Source organism: Odontesthes bonariensis, chromosome 14, assembly GCF_027942865.1.
Source record: "Odontesthes bonariensis isolate fOdoBon6 chromosome 14, fOdoBon6.hap1, whole genome shotgun sequence".
Classification (NCBI taxonomy): domain Eukaryota; kingdom Metazoa; phylum Chordata; class Actinopteri; order Atheriniformes; family Atherinopsidae; genus Odontesthes; species Odontesthes bonariensis.
The window spans coordinates 27618118-27636412 of record NC_134519.1 but is presented as its reverse complement, the minus strand read 5'-3'; the positions used below and the strand labels follow the sequence as shown (position 1 = coordinate 27636412).

Below are 18295 nucleotides of genomic sequence, written 5' to 3'. Positions count from 1 at the left end.
ATGTTTCTTCACAAGGTAGAGGTAAAAACAGAGAGCAGGCATTTAGCAATCTCTTAAAACCAATAATTTATTCACAATATAACATAAATAAAAATATATCATAGTGAGACATTTCCTCATTCCTCATTAACATGAAAGATGTTAGCCTATCTTGGACCTAAAACGAGACAGGACCACGTTTGCCACTGTGTAGCATGTCTGTAAACATCTGTAAACATCTGACCAGTTGCTGGACCTTTGGTCGAGGGAATGTTGCTCCATTCTTGTCATGGATCTTTCTTGTATTCTGAGTTTTAATGACAAATGTCTTCAGTTGAAAGGTGAAAGGTCAGGACTGCAAGCAGGCCAGTCCAGCATCAGGACTCTTCGACTATGAAGTCATGCTTTTGTTCTAGATGCAGCATGTGGCCTTCCATGAAAAAGATGTTGTCTGAATGGGAGCATATGTTGCTCTTAAACCTGTATAAACCTTTCGGCATTGATGGTACCTTTCAATGTGTGCAAGCCGTGGGCTCCATTGTCACTAATGCACCCCCATACCGTCACAGATGCAGGCATTTGAACTGAGCGCTGAAAAGAAGCCAGATGGATGCACTCCCTTTGTTTCTAGATGGTTTCCAATAAGATTGAAATTTTGGGTTAGGGTTAAAAAATGGCAGCTTGTCAGTATCATGTTGACATATGGTTTCTTCTTGGCATGAGAGATATTTAATACAACTGTGTGGACGGCGACTGCGTTCACAGACAATGATTTCTGGAAGTGCCCCTGAGCCCATGCAGGGATTTCCGTAACAGAATCACGCTTGCTTTTAATGCAGGGCCCCCTGAGGACCCAAAGATCAAGGGCTCACTGATGTCTCCTGATATTATCGACTAAACATGATGGAATATTCAGTCTTACATTGAGGAACGTTATTCTGAAATCGCTTCACAAGTTGTAGACAACATTTTTTGCAGATTGCTGAACCTCTGCCCAGCTTTACTTCAGAGACTCTGCCTCTCGAAGGTGCTCTTTTTCTACCCAATCACAATACTGACCTGTTGTCCAATTAACTCAGTTAGCTGCTTTTTGTTGTTCCAGTTCCAACCTTTTTGTGATCCGATGCTGTCAGCTCATAATGAAATAGCCAAATCTCTTGATTTCAACATTTGACACGTTTTCTGCTCAACTGAATAAAAACTACTGGTTTGAAAGATTTGAAAATCGTACCATTCTGTTTTTGTTTGCAGTTTACATAACATCACAATATTACTGGAAATATTGTCACAACCCCACTGTCTGGGAGGAATGCCAAGTGAACACTGACCTTTGCAGACTGTCGACTGTCCGACTGTGTGACTGAATCACGTTGATTCGAAACGGACAACAGCGCCATCATGTGGTGATGTTCAGTTTAACTCGCTAAAATGGACCTTGGTCATGGACGGATGAATCCAATATCGACCCTAACATTCAAGATTGATCCCTTACTCTGACCAATCTTTAACATCTAAACCTCAGCGAACCAAATTTATTTCAAATAATAAAAAACTAGGAGCCTACAGTAACGTCGAGTATATCACGTGTTAACAGTAGGCCGCCTTTAAAAAAAAAAAGGCAAATAGTCGATGCTTAAAGTGAAAATGAATGTGTAAAATATGTTAACCGCTATCGAAACGAAGCGGGAAGTTAGAGAAAGGGGATTATTTTGTCACGTGAATGTTCTTTGTTCTACGTCATCTCGCGATATTACGATAGGTGGGCGTTTAAATAACCTTAATGTGAAGCTCGTCAGAAAACTTCGGGCAAAAACTGGAATACAATCTCACAGATGTCCAAACTGAGGCAATAGTGAGCAGTGAACCTACCGAAACGCCTCCTTTTGCTCTTCCTCCAGACCCAGCGTCCTCCGTGCTGTGAGGTAGGCTTATTATCATTTTTTTAACCAAGCTAGCCAAAGTAATAATAATACTTGAAGAAGAGGAAAATCGTGTCAATTCAAAACCTTTTTTTATTTTGACGCTGCGATGTTTTTGAATAACAATTTAAATATAACAGTTACATAACAGTTTGAATGCCTGTCAAGTCTTTCAGACGAGGCGTCGGTTTATCTGCCGTAAGCCCGTTTGATTTAGTTCCAAAACAAAAGTTTCAATACGAGACAAAAACGAATAAAGGGAGAAAAAAAATCGTGAAATAAAAAGTGTGTTGCTGAGAAAAGAGTTGCCTAAAATGGCTCCTAAATAAGTCTAACGGTGGTCGAGTTAAATCCAACGTAATCGAGTTAACTACGACATAATAACTCCAGATAATAAATGTCTTTGCTGCTGCATTCTTCCTCTGCTTCATTTACCAGACGGCGTTTTGTGTTCATACGTCTACTCTTAACGTGATTAGGGCAAGTTTGGATTAAGTTTAATTGTTACTCTTAGTCGTCAACCTCGCGTGAAAAAAACGCTGACTAACTGTGACTGGACCTGAAGTAGTAGGACTACGCATCGCCCTCCCACACTCGTGGTGAACTCTGGACCCTGCGCAGACCTTTGATCATATCTGACCCCTGAACACCTTTTACCCACATAGTTTTTAGATTGCAGTGCCTTCGAACTAATAAATTATTGTGTGTGTGTGTGTGTGTCTGTATGTGTGGTGTTTCCTCCCCCAGAGAATGGCCCTGTCTGGCTGGGTGTGTGTAGTTACAGGGGCCTCCAGGGGCATCGGCAGGGGAATAGCTCTCCAGCTGTCTGAGGCAGGAGCCACTGTCTACATCACTGGACGCCAAGAGAAGACTCTGAAACAAACTGCTGCCGAGGTGACATTTTAAGTCTCACATTTTCACAGTCGAAATCAGACATTGAGGTTTGTTTCCAGACAGTTTCTGGTAGATTTGGAATTGAGCTACAAAATGTCGGTGCCTCTGATCAGTCATCAGTTCCCGTCGTCATCTCGGAGAAGGCTGCACCTTGAAGTCGGAGCTGTCAGCTCTGGGGTGCCGCTGCAGCAGTGTTTCAGTCTGGTGTCTTTTTTTTTTTTTTTTCTCAACTCAGGTAAAGGAGAGAGGTGGGAACTGCGTGCCGGTCATTTGCGATTCCACGAAAGATGAAGACATCGTGGGGCTTTTCGAACAGATCAAGCGTGAACAGAACGGCAGGCTGGATTTACTGGTTAACAACGCATATGCTGGAGTGCAGGTCGGTATCGAATAAAAAGCTCGCACAAGCCACTCCTTGGTGTATCATAGACCCGATTAAGTGGAGTGAACGGTTGTGTGCTTAATTTGGGCTGAAGCTGAATCGGTGAATGAAAGCAGGCAGAAGACCAGACACAAACAGTCTACTGTGTTGATGACCTCAGCTTGTGTCATTCCAGGCCATCTTTGAGAACATGGGTAGGAAATTCTGGGAAGTTGATCCGTCGATGTGGGACTCCATCAACAACACAGGCCTCAGGTGCTGAATGCTTTTGTGCCGAGTCACGTTGTGATTAACGCACTCGGTCTTTGTCAGCGAAATGCGTCACGCCGAGTTTCTGATGACAATTCTCATGTCACAATATGACAAATACTTCCTATTTTAAAACTGAGTGGACAGCCACGATCTTACTCTTTTTTTTCCTGTATTCATCTGGCAGGGGTCACTATTATTTCTCAGTCTATGGGTCCCGGTTGATGGTGGCTCAAGGTCATGGTTTGATAGTGACCGTTTCATCTATGGGTGGGCTGCGGTATCTCTTCAATGTGCCATACGGAGTTGGAAAGGCTGCGGTAAGTTCACCCAGCATGAGCACGGCATTATTATCTGCTAATCTATTCCTGGCCATACAGTGCGATGTGTCATATCTTGTCAGTGCGATTAAAAAAAACAAAACAAACAAAAAGAGACGTGTTTTGTTTGTGGTTTGTTTCCAGTGTGACAGGTTGGCAGGCGACATGGCGGTTGAGCTGAAGAGTCGGGGAGTGGCCTCTGTCAGCCTGTGGCCAGGAGCAGTGCAAACCGAGTTGATATCTCAGTTGGTCCTGGAGAAAGTTGAACCACAGGGTGTGGATAGCAAGGTAGACTCCTCCTCAAGCACAAATCCTTCCTCGTAACTGCGACTTCAGCCTCATCCTGACTTTTGGGATTTTGTTCTCCTCAGTTCAAAGACGTATTTTCCAATGGAGAAACCACAGAGCTGAGCGGGATGTGCATCGTCAACCTGGCAAAAGGTAAAATGATGCCGCTGGGTGGTTTTCAGCGCGACGGGGGGCATCAACACTGCAGCTCCAGTAATTGTTAGCCAGAAAGGCTTTATAAGCTTTGTAAATATGCGCGATCTTTACTCGCCATTTGTTCTAACACAACCTGAGAAACTGACACTATGAATGCTGAGAAGTGTTTCCTGGACCGAGAGACTTCCATAATCGAAAAGTAAGCCTGTTTTGATTTTTTGTTCTTTTGTTTGAAAGATAAAAATCTCATGTCGCTGACTGGGAAGGTGCTCATGACGTGTGACCTGGCGAGCCGCTATGGGCTTAAAGATATTGATGGTGAATATGTGTGATCCCCTTCTTACCATTTGAGAATTATACATCTGAACTTACAATTCCACTCATTATATGTGTTTTATTTCCAGGGCGTGACGTAGCTGATTACACCTCCCTAAAGTTCCTCCTGACCCAGGTCCCCTACCTGTCTTGGCTCTCCGCCGTTGTGCCCTCATTCCTTCGCCTGCCTCGCTTCATGCTCACTCTGGCAAACGGCCGGTTCTAGACATGTCCCACATCGCTCGTCACACTGTAGTATCCTGACCTACAGTTAAACCACAATTTCTGTGGTTTAAGATCACAACCAAAACTGACGGCTAAAGGACTTAAAGAGTTTACACTCCATAATGAAGGAGTATATGTCCAATTCTGGATATATATACATGCACGCACGCATTAATTGCCTCTTGAGCGCTAAATGATTGCAAATCAATGAAGTTTGAAGTATAAAAACATGAAGGATGTTGTAGCGCTTAACCTAAACACTAATGTCAGCTGAATGTGAAAAGCCACTAACCTAATTTAGCGTTGTTTTTTTATAATGTAAAAATAATCTTTTAGAAATGTGAAAATGTGCATTTTTGCACTCATTTTTACATTTACTACATTTGTATCAAAGCTTGGTTTGGCAGTAATCTTGGGCTCCAGCTCTCCCCTCCCAGTCATGACCCACCCCCCGCCTCCCACCAGAAGAATGCGGGCGTATGCAGACGCTTCGTTCAAAACAAACATGAAACACCATTAGACACAGCGGTGAACCTTTGTCCACAGCGAGCAGCAGGACGAACCGTTAGCCACGTCCAGCACTGCATCTCATTACGGCTTTCACGGCAGACACAACCCACCCGACCTCTGCAGCACACTTAGGTTTTACAGTAAAAGGCGGTTTTAGTTGTAAATGAGGTCACTCCGGATCTATAAATAGGATCTGCTGACGCCAACATACGATTTTATGCGACTATTTTTAATTGGACTTTTTTTTTTCTTTTTGTGTGGGGAGTTGTTTTCACTGCGAAAGTAGCGCTTTTTCCAGCAGGATTTTCATCCATTAAATAATGGTTTTCCACCACCTGAAGGAAGCTGCAGGTTCACACTGCAGCCAACACGAGTGCCAATAAAATGTGATTTTGTACAACCAGAAGACAAGACGAGAGCTTACTGCCTACACCAGCTGAGATTTCATGTATTTACTCACCACTTACGATTGTATTTGGTGCAATAAGCTACTATCGGTTAAATAAAGGATTACTCATCTCTTGCTGGGAACTTGTCGTCTTTTTGCAAAAAACGAAATACGCAGACGGAGATGTTTACTGCACCTGCCTCGTCTTCACTGCCGGGACATCGCCGGTGTGAACCGAGGACCCACAGTGAGGAGGTGTTGACTGTAAATGATCAGAATTATCAGAATCAGAATAGCTTTATTGTCATTACACCTTACAGCATAACGAAAAGTTGGTTCCAGTTCACCCATCCGGACAGCCAACATGGAAAACAGACAGGGGAGACAGGTGACTATGGCCAAGCGCTCATAGTGCGCTGCCAGGAGAAGAGGGCACACAGCTCATTGAAGAGTGCAACTGCTCATTTGATAAATGAAAAAAAGGAACCACATTAGGTGACTGAAATATTGTTTACATCGGAAAAATCCAACAAGCTTTAATAAAATGTAACTTGTCAGGACTTCTGTATACCAGTACATTTAAATCCCAGCGTTACTTGGGAGTTGACAAAGAAACACTTTATCCTGTGGCTCACTTTGGCCCAGGTTCAGGCCTTATTTAGAGGCTGTATTGTCTATGCCCCGTTCACTCCCGTTTTATGGATACAGTATACGCGGATCTCGAGCAATCTAAATATCTTCCGAAGGATGCCGACTTTCACCAAACTGTTAATCGGTGAGTGGGTGAACGTATTTTATGCCAGAAATCAGGTCCAGGGTTTAAAAAAAAAAAAAAAAAAACTTTCCCCTTTAAGAGAACATACTTTGAGGTAATCCAGTTGTGATTTGCCGGTAATGCAATTCAATGAAAAGCTATAAAACGAATTTGTGTTGGGTTTACAATAACTTACATGTTTCTGACTTATATTAGGTTGCTGAAACATCCATGAGTTTGCTCTGTTTTGCTCTTTTTTTCCCGCAGTGTATTCCAAAGACCTGCGGTCCGGCGGCTACACGGGGAGCGTCCCAGAGCGACTTCCACATTCGAAAGCTTATAAGGGAGTGTTGAAACTCAGCAGAATGATTCCCCCCTGCCCCTGATACGTGAGGCGCTGCTTGTTGGCTGAATCTGGCCCACTGTAACGGATTCATAATTCAGGGCCTTCCTCCCTCCAATCCCGGGCCTGCTCACCCAGACTGGCACACCCACCCCCGCCGTCACCGTGGGGGAGTCATGTGGGCCTTCTGGGCTTCCTGGTCCTCAGCTCCGCCTCGCGTCGACTGGCCGGACAGGGGAAACACTTCTCAGTTTAAGAACAAAAGCAACAACGGACGGACCGAGGGGGCAGGAATAAACGGCGACTAAGCCTGTTTTGTCCTGGATCGGATATTTGCGTCCTCGGCAGGATTTAGCCGACCACTGAACTCCGACGACAGGCGACAAACTTGGTCGCCTCACATCTTTGAATCCTGACCGTAATCCGTCGAGGTGCTTGATTAATAAGACAAGGGGTCAAACAAATAGACGGACGGTAGGTATTGTTTCATTGGACTGCCTCGAAAACTTGGACATATATATAGCCGAGCGATTGAGGGTTAAACTCCCGAGTTTCTTTGAGGGATTCTTTTTTTGTATCGCTCAAAGGGACACCGGGGATAAAGGGCTATCGAGTCGTTTTCGGTAAGTTTATTTTTGTGTTTCACTGAAGCGTGTCTAACGGCGAAGTGCGCCTGTGCAGCGTGAAGCGTTTTAGTTGGTACGCCATAAAGGAGGAGGGGGGGCACCGGGCTGCTTTTGTTGGTGGCACACTGAGCAACTTTTACAGCTTTTCGGGTTTGACGAAATCAAAGAAAGTATGGATAAAACCGTCCAAGTGTATCAAGCTAAAACAACAAACCCGAAGAGGAGGAGGAGGAGGAGGAGGAGGAGGGGGTAAATGACCTCATCCCCGGGGTTCTCCGTGTGTCACCAGTGACTAACACCAGGATTTGTTGGCTTATGTTTGTGTTGTGCTCAAACATTTGATTTCGTGATTTAAGGGACTTCAGTCGTCGGCTGAAGACATGGCGTAAGCTTCCAACTAAATGCGCAACACTTCCTCTGTTCCGAATAAATAACGGTGCATCTAAAGTTAAAGACAACATGTGTGTGTGAGAGAGAGAGAAAGAGGACGATATTTAGTTTCAGGCACCTAACTTGTGCACTTGGGTGTCGACTACAGTGAGACGTACGTGTGTAACAATGATCCGGAGGCTTATCGCAATTCCATTGATTTTTGGCCCCCCCTAACAGGCACTGTGGTGCGTTTAAGTGCTCGTTTAACACCTGTTGATTAAGAAAAAGCAAAATAATCTTCAAAAAACACTTTCCATAAGACTCTGTCGAGTCTGTTTGATACAGTTTAAAAGTGTAATGTGCCTTGGCGTGAACTTGGGTGTGATTAATTGCCCTAATTTTCTCTTCCTACAGGTTTCTGTTGTGGTATCCATCTTTGTCAGGAGGCCACGCTCATCTTTCAGGACTGAGAACTTGGAAGTGGAACAAAGCCTGACTGGGTAAGGGGTGAGAAAATAGACAGTGATGGATTCCTTGTTGATTTTCTTTTCCCCGTTGCTCCCACCCTTTGTGACCAATCCCCTCACTCGTGCAAAACAAAAGTCAGTCACCACACTTTGGGGGAGGGGAGCCCCAGTCTGGACGGAGTATACGACTAGTTTTATTGGGAGTTCAGAATCAGGGGAGGAAAGCGGGGGGAGGGGAGACGGTTGTCAGATAGTCGACTTTGGGGAATGAATGAGAACAGAAAGTTCTTAAAACATCAGCCTGTACTCCTCTGGACAAATCGTCCCTCTCTGCACGGCGATCTTATCTTTTAAGTACTAACAGTTTGGCTGTTGAGACGAGCAAAAACAAACAAAAAAAACCAACTATATCGTTGCTTTTGTGTCCTTTTCTAGGTGGCAGAACCAGTTTGAATCGCCCAGATGGCATCACACTCTGAACACGGTGACAGGAATGGACAGATTGTGGACACAAATGGGTCTTTTGAAGGAAAAGTACCAAAGGCAGAATGTGAAGAAAAGGTTGAATCGGAGTTGCATCGCTCTGCCAGCCCCGCCGAAAGCAACGCAAGTGGAGTGGCCAGTTTCACCACCAACAACAACTCCGTTGTGTGCCTGCCTCTGGTTTCAGAGGGACTGAAATTAGTGTGGACGCAGTCTGATCAGACCAGAGAACTCGACACAATCCCGGAACTGGTCCACGCCTTTAACTTATTTCCATACCCGTCGTCCCGGGAGGTAACCGCCCTGGCCCGGGTATGTGCCTTGCCACTGGACAAAGTTAAAGTGTGGTTCATGGTACAGAGAATTAAATACGGTATTAGCTGGTCCTCGGAGGAAATTGAGGAGACGCGGCGAAAGCTGGCAGTCCCTGAGCTTTGTGATGAGACCCCCGAAACGAAAGAAGATGCCAAACTAAAGAGCGAAAGCAACAGTTCCGAGGAACTGATAATTGAGGATAAAGACAGCGATGAAGAGGTCCCTGCTCTGACCATCTTCATCCCACAGACTAACTCTTCTAAATGCGAGTCACGAGATACTTATAAACCAACCAAATCCACTCCTCCCTGCTTCAGTTCCACCCTCCCACCTCCTCAGGACTCGTACTTCTATCACCCACCAGCTGAGACGCCACCAAGTACCGCGGCCGATGTCTCCCTTGACCTCTCAGAGTTGCCGTCGCGGCATCACCGACACGGACGCTACAAAAAATCCAAAGCTCAGCTCGCTGCCCTGCGCAAAAGCTTTCTGAGAGAGAACTGGCCTGCAGAGGCAGAGCTCCGGCGCTTGCAGGAAGAAACGGGGCTGAGCCGGAATGACATTCGGAAATGGTTCAGTGACAGTCGTTACCAGCTGAGAGTGGGTCGAGGGAGCCTGGCGGCGGCCCAGAGCTATTCTCATCAAACTGCCGAAGGAGGTAAACACGATCCACAGTCTCAGCCTCTTCCACTTGTTAATCAAAAATCCCGTCAGCTGAACGGCGTCAAGGGCCACGAAGCAACACGCAACAATGGGATAAGAAATTCCCATTTCTTTCAGACTTTTTTGACAAACAGCCTCGAAGCATTTGGGGAAAGGGTCCTTGAGACGCAGGGGCACGAGGTTATGGTGGAGCTTTCGGGAGATGGGTACAGCTTTAAAGATGAGGAACAAAGTGAAGAACAACCTCTACAGCTGACCAAGACCTGCAGTACTGAGCCAGAAGCTGTCCAGGAATCCACATCTTCTCCCTATTCGTCACCCTCCTCCAGCCCACAACTCGCTGCCTCCCCAAATAAACCTCTTTCATACAGATTCCGCACATCAAAGAAGTCGGTGCATCCAGCCAAAACCAGCCCCCCTCAGACGTCTTTGTGCTTCTCGGGGGCCTCCACCTCTACATCCCAGGCCCTCACCCCAGCAGGGCGACCAAGAAAGACCAAGGAGCAGCTGGATGTGCTGAAGCAGCACTTCTTGAGGTGCCAGTGGCCCAAGAGTGAAGATTACACCGAACTCGTTAAGCTTACGAGTTTGCCCCGAGCAGACGTTATCCAGTGGTTTGGCGACACGCGCTACGCAGTCAAAAATGGCCAGCTGCGCTGGGTGAAGGGTGTCCGCGACCAGTTCTTGGCAGAACTGGCCATGCAGCAAAGCGGCAGCGGGTTGACAAACGGAAGCGGGACGTCCACTCGGGCCGGGGGCAGCCGCAAAAGGAAATCTCCTGCCAACGGAAGGAGCACGGAGTCCCCCGATATCCAGCCACTGGTGGCGTATTACCTTTCCACGGGCTCACTACAGGAAAAAGACCTTGACTCACTATGCAAGAAATCCAGAATGAGCTACCAGCAGGTGCGAGACTGGTTTGCAGCTCAGGATGACGGGGAGACTGGCCCCAAACCTGTTGTGGCCTAAAGACTTTTACCCAACGAGCATAGTTATTACTGTGGTTTGTATTGCTTTAACTGAGGCAGATTTGTAGTAAAACAAAAAAAAAAAAAAAAAAAAAAAAAAAAAAAAATCCAGTCTTCCCAGAACAACCCCAAAGTGAGGTTTGTGTGGTTTTTTTTTGGTTTTTTTTATTGTTTTTTTTTATACATGCTGCATTCCCTGCTTATTCTAATATATTTAGACTTGAAATATATTTGTGCTGCCTATGTTGCTGTAAATAGGACAGTAATCTTCTACACTGGTTTGTTATATTTTGTGAGCTCGTTCTCTATTTTTGTTTAGACATCACTACGGCAAATATTTTTAGTATTTGTAGCAGTATAATTTAAACCGGTTGGACTTTTGGTACCTGGCTGTAGCACACGTTTTTACTGCTCCAGAGAAGTGTCCACGTCGGTGACTCTACTGACCGATCAATATGTGTAAATCATTCCGTTACAACCAATTATTCCTTTCTAATCAAGAAGCACACTGGACATGTACTTTTTTTTTTTTTTTTTTTTTTTTTTAAACAAACAAAAGAAAACTGACATCTTGCACTTTGGTTTTAGAGCCTGCTGTCGTTATGTGTATTAAATCCAATCATTTCACCGTATCCGAGTTCCTACCCGCACAGGGTCGAGTTATTATCGTGATTTTTTTTTTTCTTCTTTTTTTATAAAGAAAAACTGCACGTCGACAACTCATTTTAGAAACACATTTCCTGTTTGTTTGTTTTAAATAGTCACTAACCATTTGAATACTTTGCTTGTCATTTGCATATAGCCGCATCTTTGTAACATAATGGGTTCAAAGTATACGCAACAACCACATGAGTATGAGCATACTGATGTACACATTTCCAGTTAAGTCACTGATTCAGGAGAGTTTGTTGTTTTGTTTTTCTTTCTAAATAGGCATAGGATTAGGGTGTGACTTCATGGGTCATGATATTGACGCGCTTAGATGAGCATAAGACGGGTGTCCGATTGCAGCATAAGCGGAGATGGAGTCGCATCCAAAGAATAGTTGAGATTTGTCAGTTCTCATCATGACTGGTGGCACAAACCCGTTCAGGTTATCGGTTCACGTACCACTCCACGCCTTCAGGTGATATTAGCTGGCATACACAGGAGGATGTTGGCTTTTAAGTGGAGTAGGTGTTTAGTTCTTTAGAAATGTCCAGACAAAGGTTGAATCACCAGAAAGTTGACAAAGAAACATGCATCACTAAAGTTTGTCCTGTTAGTCATGAGAAGCTGACGCGAGCGTCACCCTCCGGGCGTGAGTCTGTACATGTCGCGTCTTCCTTTGCCAATGTTTTCGGTTTATTTGACCTTGTTTGGAAAAAAAAAAATTCTCATTTGCACAACCGTGTCACTGGAAACCAGTAAAAGATTTGCCTTTTTTAACTGAGTGTGCAAACGTTTTTTTTGGGGGGGGGGTCTGCGGCAGTGAGTCTTGATGATAGTGATTAATGATTTCATTTTCATCCGCGTGCATTCTGTGTTGAAATTCATCTCCTCTATAAGACGGACTGCTGCCGATACACCGAGGACCACAAATTAAATAAGATTCTATGGCACTTTATTTCCTCAACAGATCCACACAAAATATATGAAACACATAGACGTAGCTGAACTAGAACAAGACCTTTTCCTGACTTCTAAGACAAAAAGTTGTCTGCCTGACAACGTGGCAGCTCTGATAAACGAGCCCAGAACTTTTGGCTCCGTACTGAACAGACGTGTCCTATGTAAGTGGCCATTTAATCAATGTCTGGGTGAGCGTATCGACAATCCACTCATAAACGGGAACTGGAAAACCGGAGTCTGAGCTCTGAGGACGACAGAGATGATCTGACTCAGTTTTATTGGGAGCAACTTCCTATAATGAATAAGTGCACTTGACTTGAATTTTTTGAATGATGAAATTCCTAAGAAAGCATTACTCACCTTGTAGGAGTGCTGAAAGATGGGGGTGTTCCTTTATGAAAAGAAGAGGGGGGAGGGGGGGCAACGCAATAGTGAAGGATGCTGCATATTCTGGGTAAAAGATTCATTTGAAGCTTCACTTACTTTGTTCATGAAGAGAGCTGTAGCTGGAAGTGGAGGCAACTGAAGCGGGAGTCTGACAAAAAGGGAATGTGACAAAGTCTTCCTTCGTTGAATGTGATAAAGGCTAAAACTAAACAGAATAACTTTTAAACCCCCCCGTATGTTCAGTGCGAGACACTTACAGCTAAGGAGAGGCTGGCGCCTCGTTCTCTGGGCCACCTCTGGGACTCCGCTGAGCCTATATGACTGAGACCCCAACAGGGAAACTGAGCATTAATGTGAAGTCCAGAATAAAATCGCCCAGAACGTGACCTGAACGTGCATACCTCATGGCTCTTGAACGAGGGGTAACTGGTGAGAGAAAACATCATATCCACTTTAATATGAAACTGACCAAGATAAATTAAAAGAGTACATGATGATAAATCGGTGGGGTCACCTGGGGAGGTAACAGCCACAGGGAGCGACACCCTCTGAGTCCTGTGAGTGAAAAAAGTATTTCATCGTTTTTGTTTAGTTTTTTTTAAAAATGGCCTGAAATGTGATTTAAGGTTTAAATGAGCTTTTACCCATTCGTTTGAAACTGTGCTGGAGAAACCTGCGGCACAGGGAGAGTTCAGGTGAAACCAGGTATTGAAATCTTTCACTACTACTTTACGAGACTTTACGAGATTCAGGACTTACCCTCCTCTGAGAAAGGGGCTTTTTTAACTCTGTGGTTTCCCTTTTCAGCTCCGACAGCTGCTTTTTCAAGTCTGCATTCTCTCTTTTCAGCTCTGACAGTTGCCTTGTGACAACAGACGTGGGAAGAAAAGGCGCCGCTGCTGTGAGTGTTAGTTACACGGCTACCGAAGAACAGTGTCGGTCATTTAAGTCACCTGTAACTCTGCTCAGTGACTTCTTTCAGACGCCGCTCCAGATCGGAAGATTTACTCTTGAAGTGAGCTGTGACTCTCTCCATCTGCGTCCGCTGAAAATGTGCAGTCTGGGGAGTGTGAAGATGATCATAACCCAGATATATTATTACTTATAATATTATTACTACTTCAAACAACTTTGGCAAATGGATGAGCAGTTCAGAAATGACTTGATTCATAGATCATTTGACTGACCACTTTTTTTTTTTTTTTAACAATTACAGAGGACAGAGATTGGGGAGTTTGGGGGTCAGACAGACCTGGGATATGTGTGCCAGCCTTGACTGAATGAGTTTCATGGGGTCCTTAAAAAAGACTTTTTCTTGGGGCTTCATCTGAAACAGACGTGAACACAGATATAAATGCCTGCCTGGAAATAAGAACTGTAACCTGCTGTGAATATGCCGAACTCACCAACCTCGTCAGAGATGGCCAGGTAACTGCAGCTGGCCCCGCACACGCTGCACTGCTCTAAGAAAAGCGTAAGAATCACAAGAGCCACGAGCGTCAGCAGCCTGAACATTTCTGCAGAGTCGATGTGAGGTAATGTCGCAGAGGTCGAGCAACAATTCGGAAGCAGGCAAAGTAATTCAGCGAGCGAAATGGATTAAATACAACCCTCTCACTTGATTTAATGCACGCCTCACAGCAGATGTGGCCACAGCTGGACACAGCAAACTTGGAGCCTCTCTTCGTGAAGCACTGGTTACAGTGGAACCAATCCATTTTTTCAATCTATCCAGCTCCCTTGACTGCAAATGAACACAAGATCAAAACACAAATGTGCTAAAGTTACCATGACATGAGCAGAAGTACAACGCTGCTGAGCTCAACCCCATTCAACACCTCTGGGATGCAATTTGAAGGAATTTTCATTTGTTTGCTAATATTTGCACAACTCTTAACAGGGAAGAGCTCATCTCACACTGCAGCCTCTTCATGCTTGTTCACTGCAGATCTGTAAGCGGTGTTTGCTTTGAAAGATTTCCATGGCCCCTGATAACATTGGGTGTCATGATTTGCAAATAATTTAATCCCAATATTCGTTAGAAGATAAGGCGGCGAAAATAAAACGTATTCAAATTTCAAAGTGAAATATTTAACTTATGTGAGAATCATGTGAGTTTCATCTTTTTGTTATCCAAAAGAATTGACTGATCCAGAGGTGGTGCTTTCAGAAGTGTTGATCTCTGATCAAACCCCACCAGCTCTGGATCAGGTTAGGTTTCCAACATGTGTTGCCATGGCGATACACCAGATTCAGGACACTGAGTGAAACCAGATGTTTTATCGCTGAGGCCCCTGATGCTGCTTTGTAGTGCAGGTCCTGGTGGAACATCTCATTGCTTTTTGGGTGAACTGGATCTAAATCTGGGTTCATCCCCTTAATTGTAGCTGAGTAAAGCTGGGAAAGTTCAAACTCTTAGTTATGCAGTCAAATATATCATAACAATAAAATGCAGTTGCCACACTTCACAATAAAGACAAGACAGTTCTGGCTCATTCCCACTGGTTGCTAGTGAGATAAGTTGGTTGATTTTAAAGTGTATAGTTCGTTTATTAAGCCTCAATGATATTAGCTCCAAATCAAAGAAATGTTAACCCTGCTATTAGCTCGTAACTTGGGTCATTGCTACTTACCATTTTACTTACTTCTGCTTTAACCATTATCACGCTAAACCTATATTTTAGCACACCGAGGCTAACTGTGACATTAAAACTTTATTTCTGAAGGTTAATTCTGGACACCCCTGTAATTATAGTTTTTGAGACATCCCAATTTGCGTGCATAAAGCAGTTTTTTGCTTTTGAGTTTCTTTTTTTTTTATCCTCCACCGTCCACTTGTTTTCCAAAATAACAGAAGTGATAGTCCAAACTATTAAAAACGTAGCCGACAGTTAGCGTTCCGTTTAGCTAGATAAAAATGCCACACACCGGATAGTATATAGGCTGCGAAAAAACTGATTTAAGTACATTAGTATTTTACAATAATGTATTGCTTCCGTTTCCCACATTACCTTCCGGTGCCTTATCCAGAAGGAAACCGTTCCTTTAGCAGTTTCCGAGTCCCGCCCAGTGGGTCCGATACTTTGCTCTGATTGGTGGAGACACGTACGAGTTGACCGTTAAGTTTGAATTTACATCCGGGACATTTTTCCCCAGCATCAAGGCATTTTTAAATGACAGACTGAAGGGTCTGATTAAATTCATGACACTTTCCCCTCAACTTCCTTTTTAAAGTCAATGGTCAAACACACCCCACTCCTGTCTTAGGTGAAGATGAGCTAGCTTAGTTCTATGCTGCAATCAAAATGTCTGCTCACCATGAAGTAGAGCTAGAAAGATGCCGGTACATTGGGAACAATGCTTTAGAAGAGCATCGATTTACAGTTTGTAGCATAAACAAGTGTCTGCCGGACATGTGCAAGCCAAATCTGGAGAGCAAAATGCACAGTTTTGGTTGAGAACACCAACCTCTGTTAAATACTGAAACTGCATACCTGTAAACTTGTATATATTGCCCAATAGAAGCATGAGCAGCTGTTAATCATCCAAGAATCCTTCAACCAAGTAGTTATCAAAGCAGTGTAATCAGGCACTTGATTAAAGCACAACTTTACAATCCTATTATTTAGATTGATCTTAAAGGTTTGGCAGAAGGGATAAGCTAAAATACTGGTCCAGCATGTGGCAGCACAAGTTTTGCACCTGGATTAGGGTTGCAATTCATGGCCAAGTTCTGAACCTGACAGATTTAGTATAAAAGTTCAGAATGTCAACTACAAAATTAATGCCAACTTGGCCGTTAGTGACTTGCAAGTTTTCTACATGAAAACCATAAAGTTCAGTGGGAGAACTTCTGATGAACTTAACATTTGCTCCCCTCCCAATTCAAGGACCAAAAACCCCACAGAGACAGAAAATGAGTTTGACATTTCTTTAATGAGAGATTCAGACACATTTTAGAAGCTTGCATAGCCCAGCCTGAAAACCTAAGATTGATGCCAGTCAATTTGATCATCCAGTCTTGTTGCCTTGAAGTCTCAGGAAGTAAAGTCTGTGATGGTAAGTGGTCCAAGGACTGCTTTGTGTGCCAAACCATTCCCTATAAACATGGAGGGAAATTAGTCAAAGAACAATATATATACACACACACACACTTTGTGTGCCAAGTCATACCTGATGCCAGACTCCTTCTCTTTCTAGACTTGCAGGTGAAGTCACAACAGTCACATAAACTGCTGTATGCCACGTCATCCAGGAGCTCCCAACTAAAGTTGGCAATATTACAATATAAGCAAGTTGCAGGATACAAACTAGACTCCAAAGCTATTTAAAGAGTATTTTACCCATGATCCTTCTTGTAGTGGCATGCCTTCTTGGTTTCATCAAGCCCATTTGGGTCCCAAGCCACAATGGTGCAGTGGATGTATACCTGTCAAATATAATATATATATAAATAAACACGGCCATTGGTTTAATCCCTACCCCCAAATTGAGCTTTTCTCCAAGGTTAAAGTTTACCTCTTGTGCAACAGCAAACCTAAAGGCTTGAAGGGATAGCTGGAGCTCTGAAGATTTTTCCCTTGGTTCAAATTTTGTGCGTGACGATTTACTATCCACAAGGCATCTAGATGAAACACAAGAGTTAATTTAATGGCTGGCAGAAATTGCATGTCACAGCTTATTCCAAGTCAAGCAAGTACCCCATATTGGTGATTATTGGATACAAGTCAGATCCTGGCCGAAGGTCTGGGGTTGTGGCAGCAACACATTCCTCAAGAAGCAGCAGCAAAGGCTGATGTCTCTCCTGCTCCACACTAGCCATGATGGGGATCAAGGAGCCCAGGGGGAAGGTTGTGGATTCAGCAGGGCCTGAAAAGTCAGCTGGAGCCACAAACGAGTCAGAGTTGTATCACTGTGCACAATTAGGCTATTGCTGATGATATATTTGACACTCACCATTCATAATTCCAATGTGAAACACCAGGTTTTCTACACCATATGTAGAAAATACTGGATCGTAAATCCTTGGGAACCAGTCCTTGGGCCTGTGCGAGAGATTTAGCTCAATAATAGTAGTACTCTAGAGCTGTACAGCTGAGTCCAGTTGCTCACCAAGCACTCACCTCTCAAATGAGCAGACAACTGGGAGAGTAAAGGGATGGACATAAGAATCAGGAGAGGAAGAGTAGACCAAGTCGTTTGTGTAGTTCAGCTCATTCCCAGTCACCTTGGAGAGATACAAGTGTCACTAACCTGTAAGAATATAGTACAACCGCACAGCTGTGTCCATGCTTACCAGTTTCCTGAAGTTACAGTCGTCGAGCTCCACATTGAAGAACACCTCTCTTGGTGTGAAGCTAGAGGGAACGCAGCTTCCAAGACGGAACAATGAAGTGTCAGCCTGTGATCTGCTGTCCATCCAGACCAGTGTCATGTGGTCAGCCTTGCAGTCCAGTTTCATCTCTGCAGGGGATAAAATAATGTTCAGACTGATGGATTTTCTGTGAGGAAAGGAGGGGAAAAAAAATAAAATAAATCCTGCATCTGTCAAAACATTACCTGCATTTACTGAACCGGCAGCCATCAGGCAGAAGAGCAGCACACAATGCAAAGAGCAAACCATTGTGACTGAATAATCACTCCTCTACTCTGCAGGAGATTTTAACCTCTCCGGCTGGGAC

At 44.1% G+C, this 18295-nt stretch overlaps 4 protein-coding genes across 10 annotated transcripts; 2 read left to right on the top strand and 2 right to left on the bottom strand.

Annotated features, from left to right (window-relative positions):
* The first annotated feature begins 1748 nt into the window (after positions 1-1748).
* dhrs1 (dehydrogenase/reductase (SDR family) member 1) lies at positions 1749-5756 on the top strand. Its single transcript, XM_075483831.1, has 9 exons — positions 1749-1901; positions 2646-2792; positions 3028-3171; positions 3350-3429; positions 3611-3743; positions 3888-4031; positions 4115-4184; positions 4425-4505; positions 4592-5756. The coding sequence occupies exons 2-9, from the start codon at positions 2649-2651 to the stop codon at positions 4726-4728; spliced, it is 933 nt and encodes a 310-aa protein (XP_075339946.1). The 5' UTR covers positions 1749-1901; positions 2646-2648; the 3' UTR covers positions 4729-5756.
* A 1059-nt stretch (positions 5757-6815) lies between these two features.
* homeza (homeobox and leucine zipper encoding a) lies at positions 6816-12031 on the top strand. 3 transcript variants are annotated; one of them, XM_075483828.1, is made up of 3 exons: positions 6816-7196; positions 8135-8220; positions 8623-12031. In XM_075483828.1, the coding sequence occupies exon 3, from the start codon at positions 8650-8652 to the stop codon at positions 10615-10617; it is 1968 nt and encodes a 655-aa protein (XP_075339943.1). In that variant the 5' UTR covers positions 6816-7196; positions 8135-8220; positions 8623-8649; the 3' UTR covers positions 10618-12031. The 3 variants fall into 3 exon arrangements, with proteins under 3 accessions (XP_075339943.1, XP_075339944.1, XP_075339945.1); XM_075483829.1 differs by having other exon boundaries at positions 6816-7345; XM_075483830.1 differs by lacking the exon at positions 6816-7196 and adding an exon at positions 7353-7733.
* A 187-nt stretch (positions 12032-12218) lies between these two features.
* On the bottom strand, positions 12219-15670 carry LOC142398377 (E3 ubiquitin-protein ligase RNF212B-like). Of its 5 annotated transcripts, none has more exons than XM_075482348.1 (13): positions 15626-15670; positions 14233-14358; positions 14025-14077; positions 13867-13941; positions 13568-13674; positions 13374-13476; positions 13259-13287; positions 13129-13169; positions 13016-13040; positions 12872-12935; positions 12711-12762; positions 12588-12618; positions 12219-12471 (listed from the first exon to the last, which is right to left on the bottom strand). In XM_075482348.1, exons 2-13 carry the CDS (start codon positions 14330-14332, stop codon positions 12405-12407), a joined length of 747 nt encoding a protein of 248 aa, XP_075338463.1. In that variant the 5' UTR covers positions 14333-14358; positions 15626-15670; the 3' UTR covers positions 12219-12404. The 5 variants fall into 5 exon arrangements, with proteins under 5 accessions (XP_075338463.1, XP_075338461.1, XP_075338464.1 ...); XM_075482346.1 differs by lacking the exon at positions 15626-15670 and adding an exon at positions 15248-15613 and having other exon boundaries at positions 14021-14077; XM_075482349.1 differs by lacking the exon at positions 15626-15670 and adding an exon at positions 15248-15613.
* A 981-nt stretch (positions 15671-16651) lies between these two features.
* LOC142399531 (zona pellucida sperm-binding protein 3-like) lies at positions 16652-18237 on the bottom strand. Its single transcript, XM_075484258.1, has 9 exons — positions 18174-18237; positions 17911-18077; positions 17738-17841; positions 17571-17659; positions 17315-17495; positions 17133-17238; positions 16958-17043; positions 16788-16879; positions 16652-16713 (listed from the first exon to the last, which is right to left on the bottom strand). Exons 1-9 carry the CDS (start codon positions 18235-18237, stop codon positions 16652-16654), a joined length of 951 nt encoding a protein of 316 aa, XP_075340373.1.
* Positions 18238-18295: the final 58 nt, after the last annotated feature.

Excerpts from the sequence above, each read along its gene's own strand:
- dhrs1 (XM_075483831.1), top strand. The coding sequence starts at position 2,649 with ATGGCCCTGTCTGGCTGGGTGTGTGTAGTTACAGGGGCCTCCAGGGGC. Across the intron at positions 2,793-3,027 it reads TGAAACAAACTGCTGCCGAG|GTAAAGGAGAGAGGTGGGAA; the intron begins GTGACATTTTAA and ends TTCTCAACTCAG. Across the intron at positions 4,032-4,114 it reads CACAGGGTGTGGATAGCAAG|TTCAAAGACGTATTTTCCAA; the intron begins GTAGACTCCTCC and ends TGTTCTCCTCAG.
- homeza (XM_075483828.1), top strand. The coding sequence starts at position 8,650 with ATGGCATCACACTCTGAACACGGTGACAGGAATGGACAGATTGTGGAC.
- LOC142399531 (XM_075484258.1), bottom strand. The coding sequence starts at position 18,237 with ATGGTTTGCTCTTTGCATTGTGTGCTGCTCTTCTGCCTGATGGCTGCC. Across the intron at positions 18,078-18,173 it reads TGCCGGTTCAGTAAATGCAG|AGATGAAACTGGACTGCAAG; the intron begins GTAATGTTTTGA and ends TATCCCCTGCAG. Across the intron at positions 17,044-17,132 it reads GGTTTGCTGTTGCACAAGAG|GTATACATCCACTGCACCAT; the intron begins GTAAACTTTAAC and ends TATATTTGACAG.
- LOC142398377 (XM_075482346.1), bottom strand. The coding sequence starts at position 15,274 with ATGGTTAAAGCAGAAGTAAGTAAAATG. Across the intron at positions 13,170-13,258 it reads GCACAGTTTCAAACGAATGG|GACTCAGAGGGTGTCGCTCC; the intron begins GTAAAAGCTCAT and ends TTTCACTCACAG. Across the intron at positions 12,936-13,015 it reads CCTCGTTCAAGAGCCATGAG|TCATATAGGCTCAGCGGAGT; the intron begins GTATGCACGTTC and ends TTGGGGTCTCAG.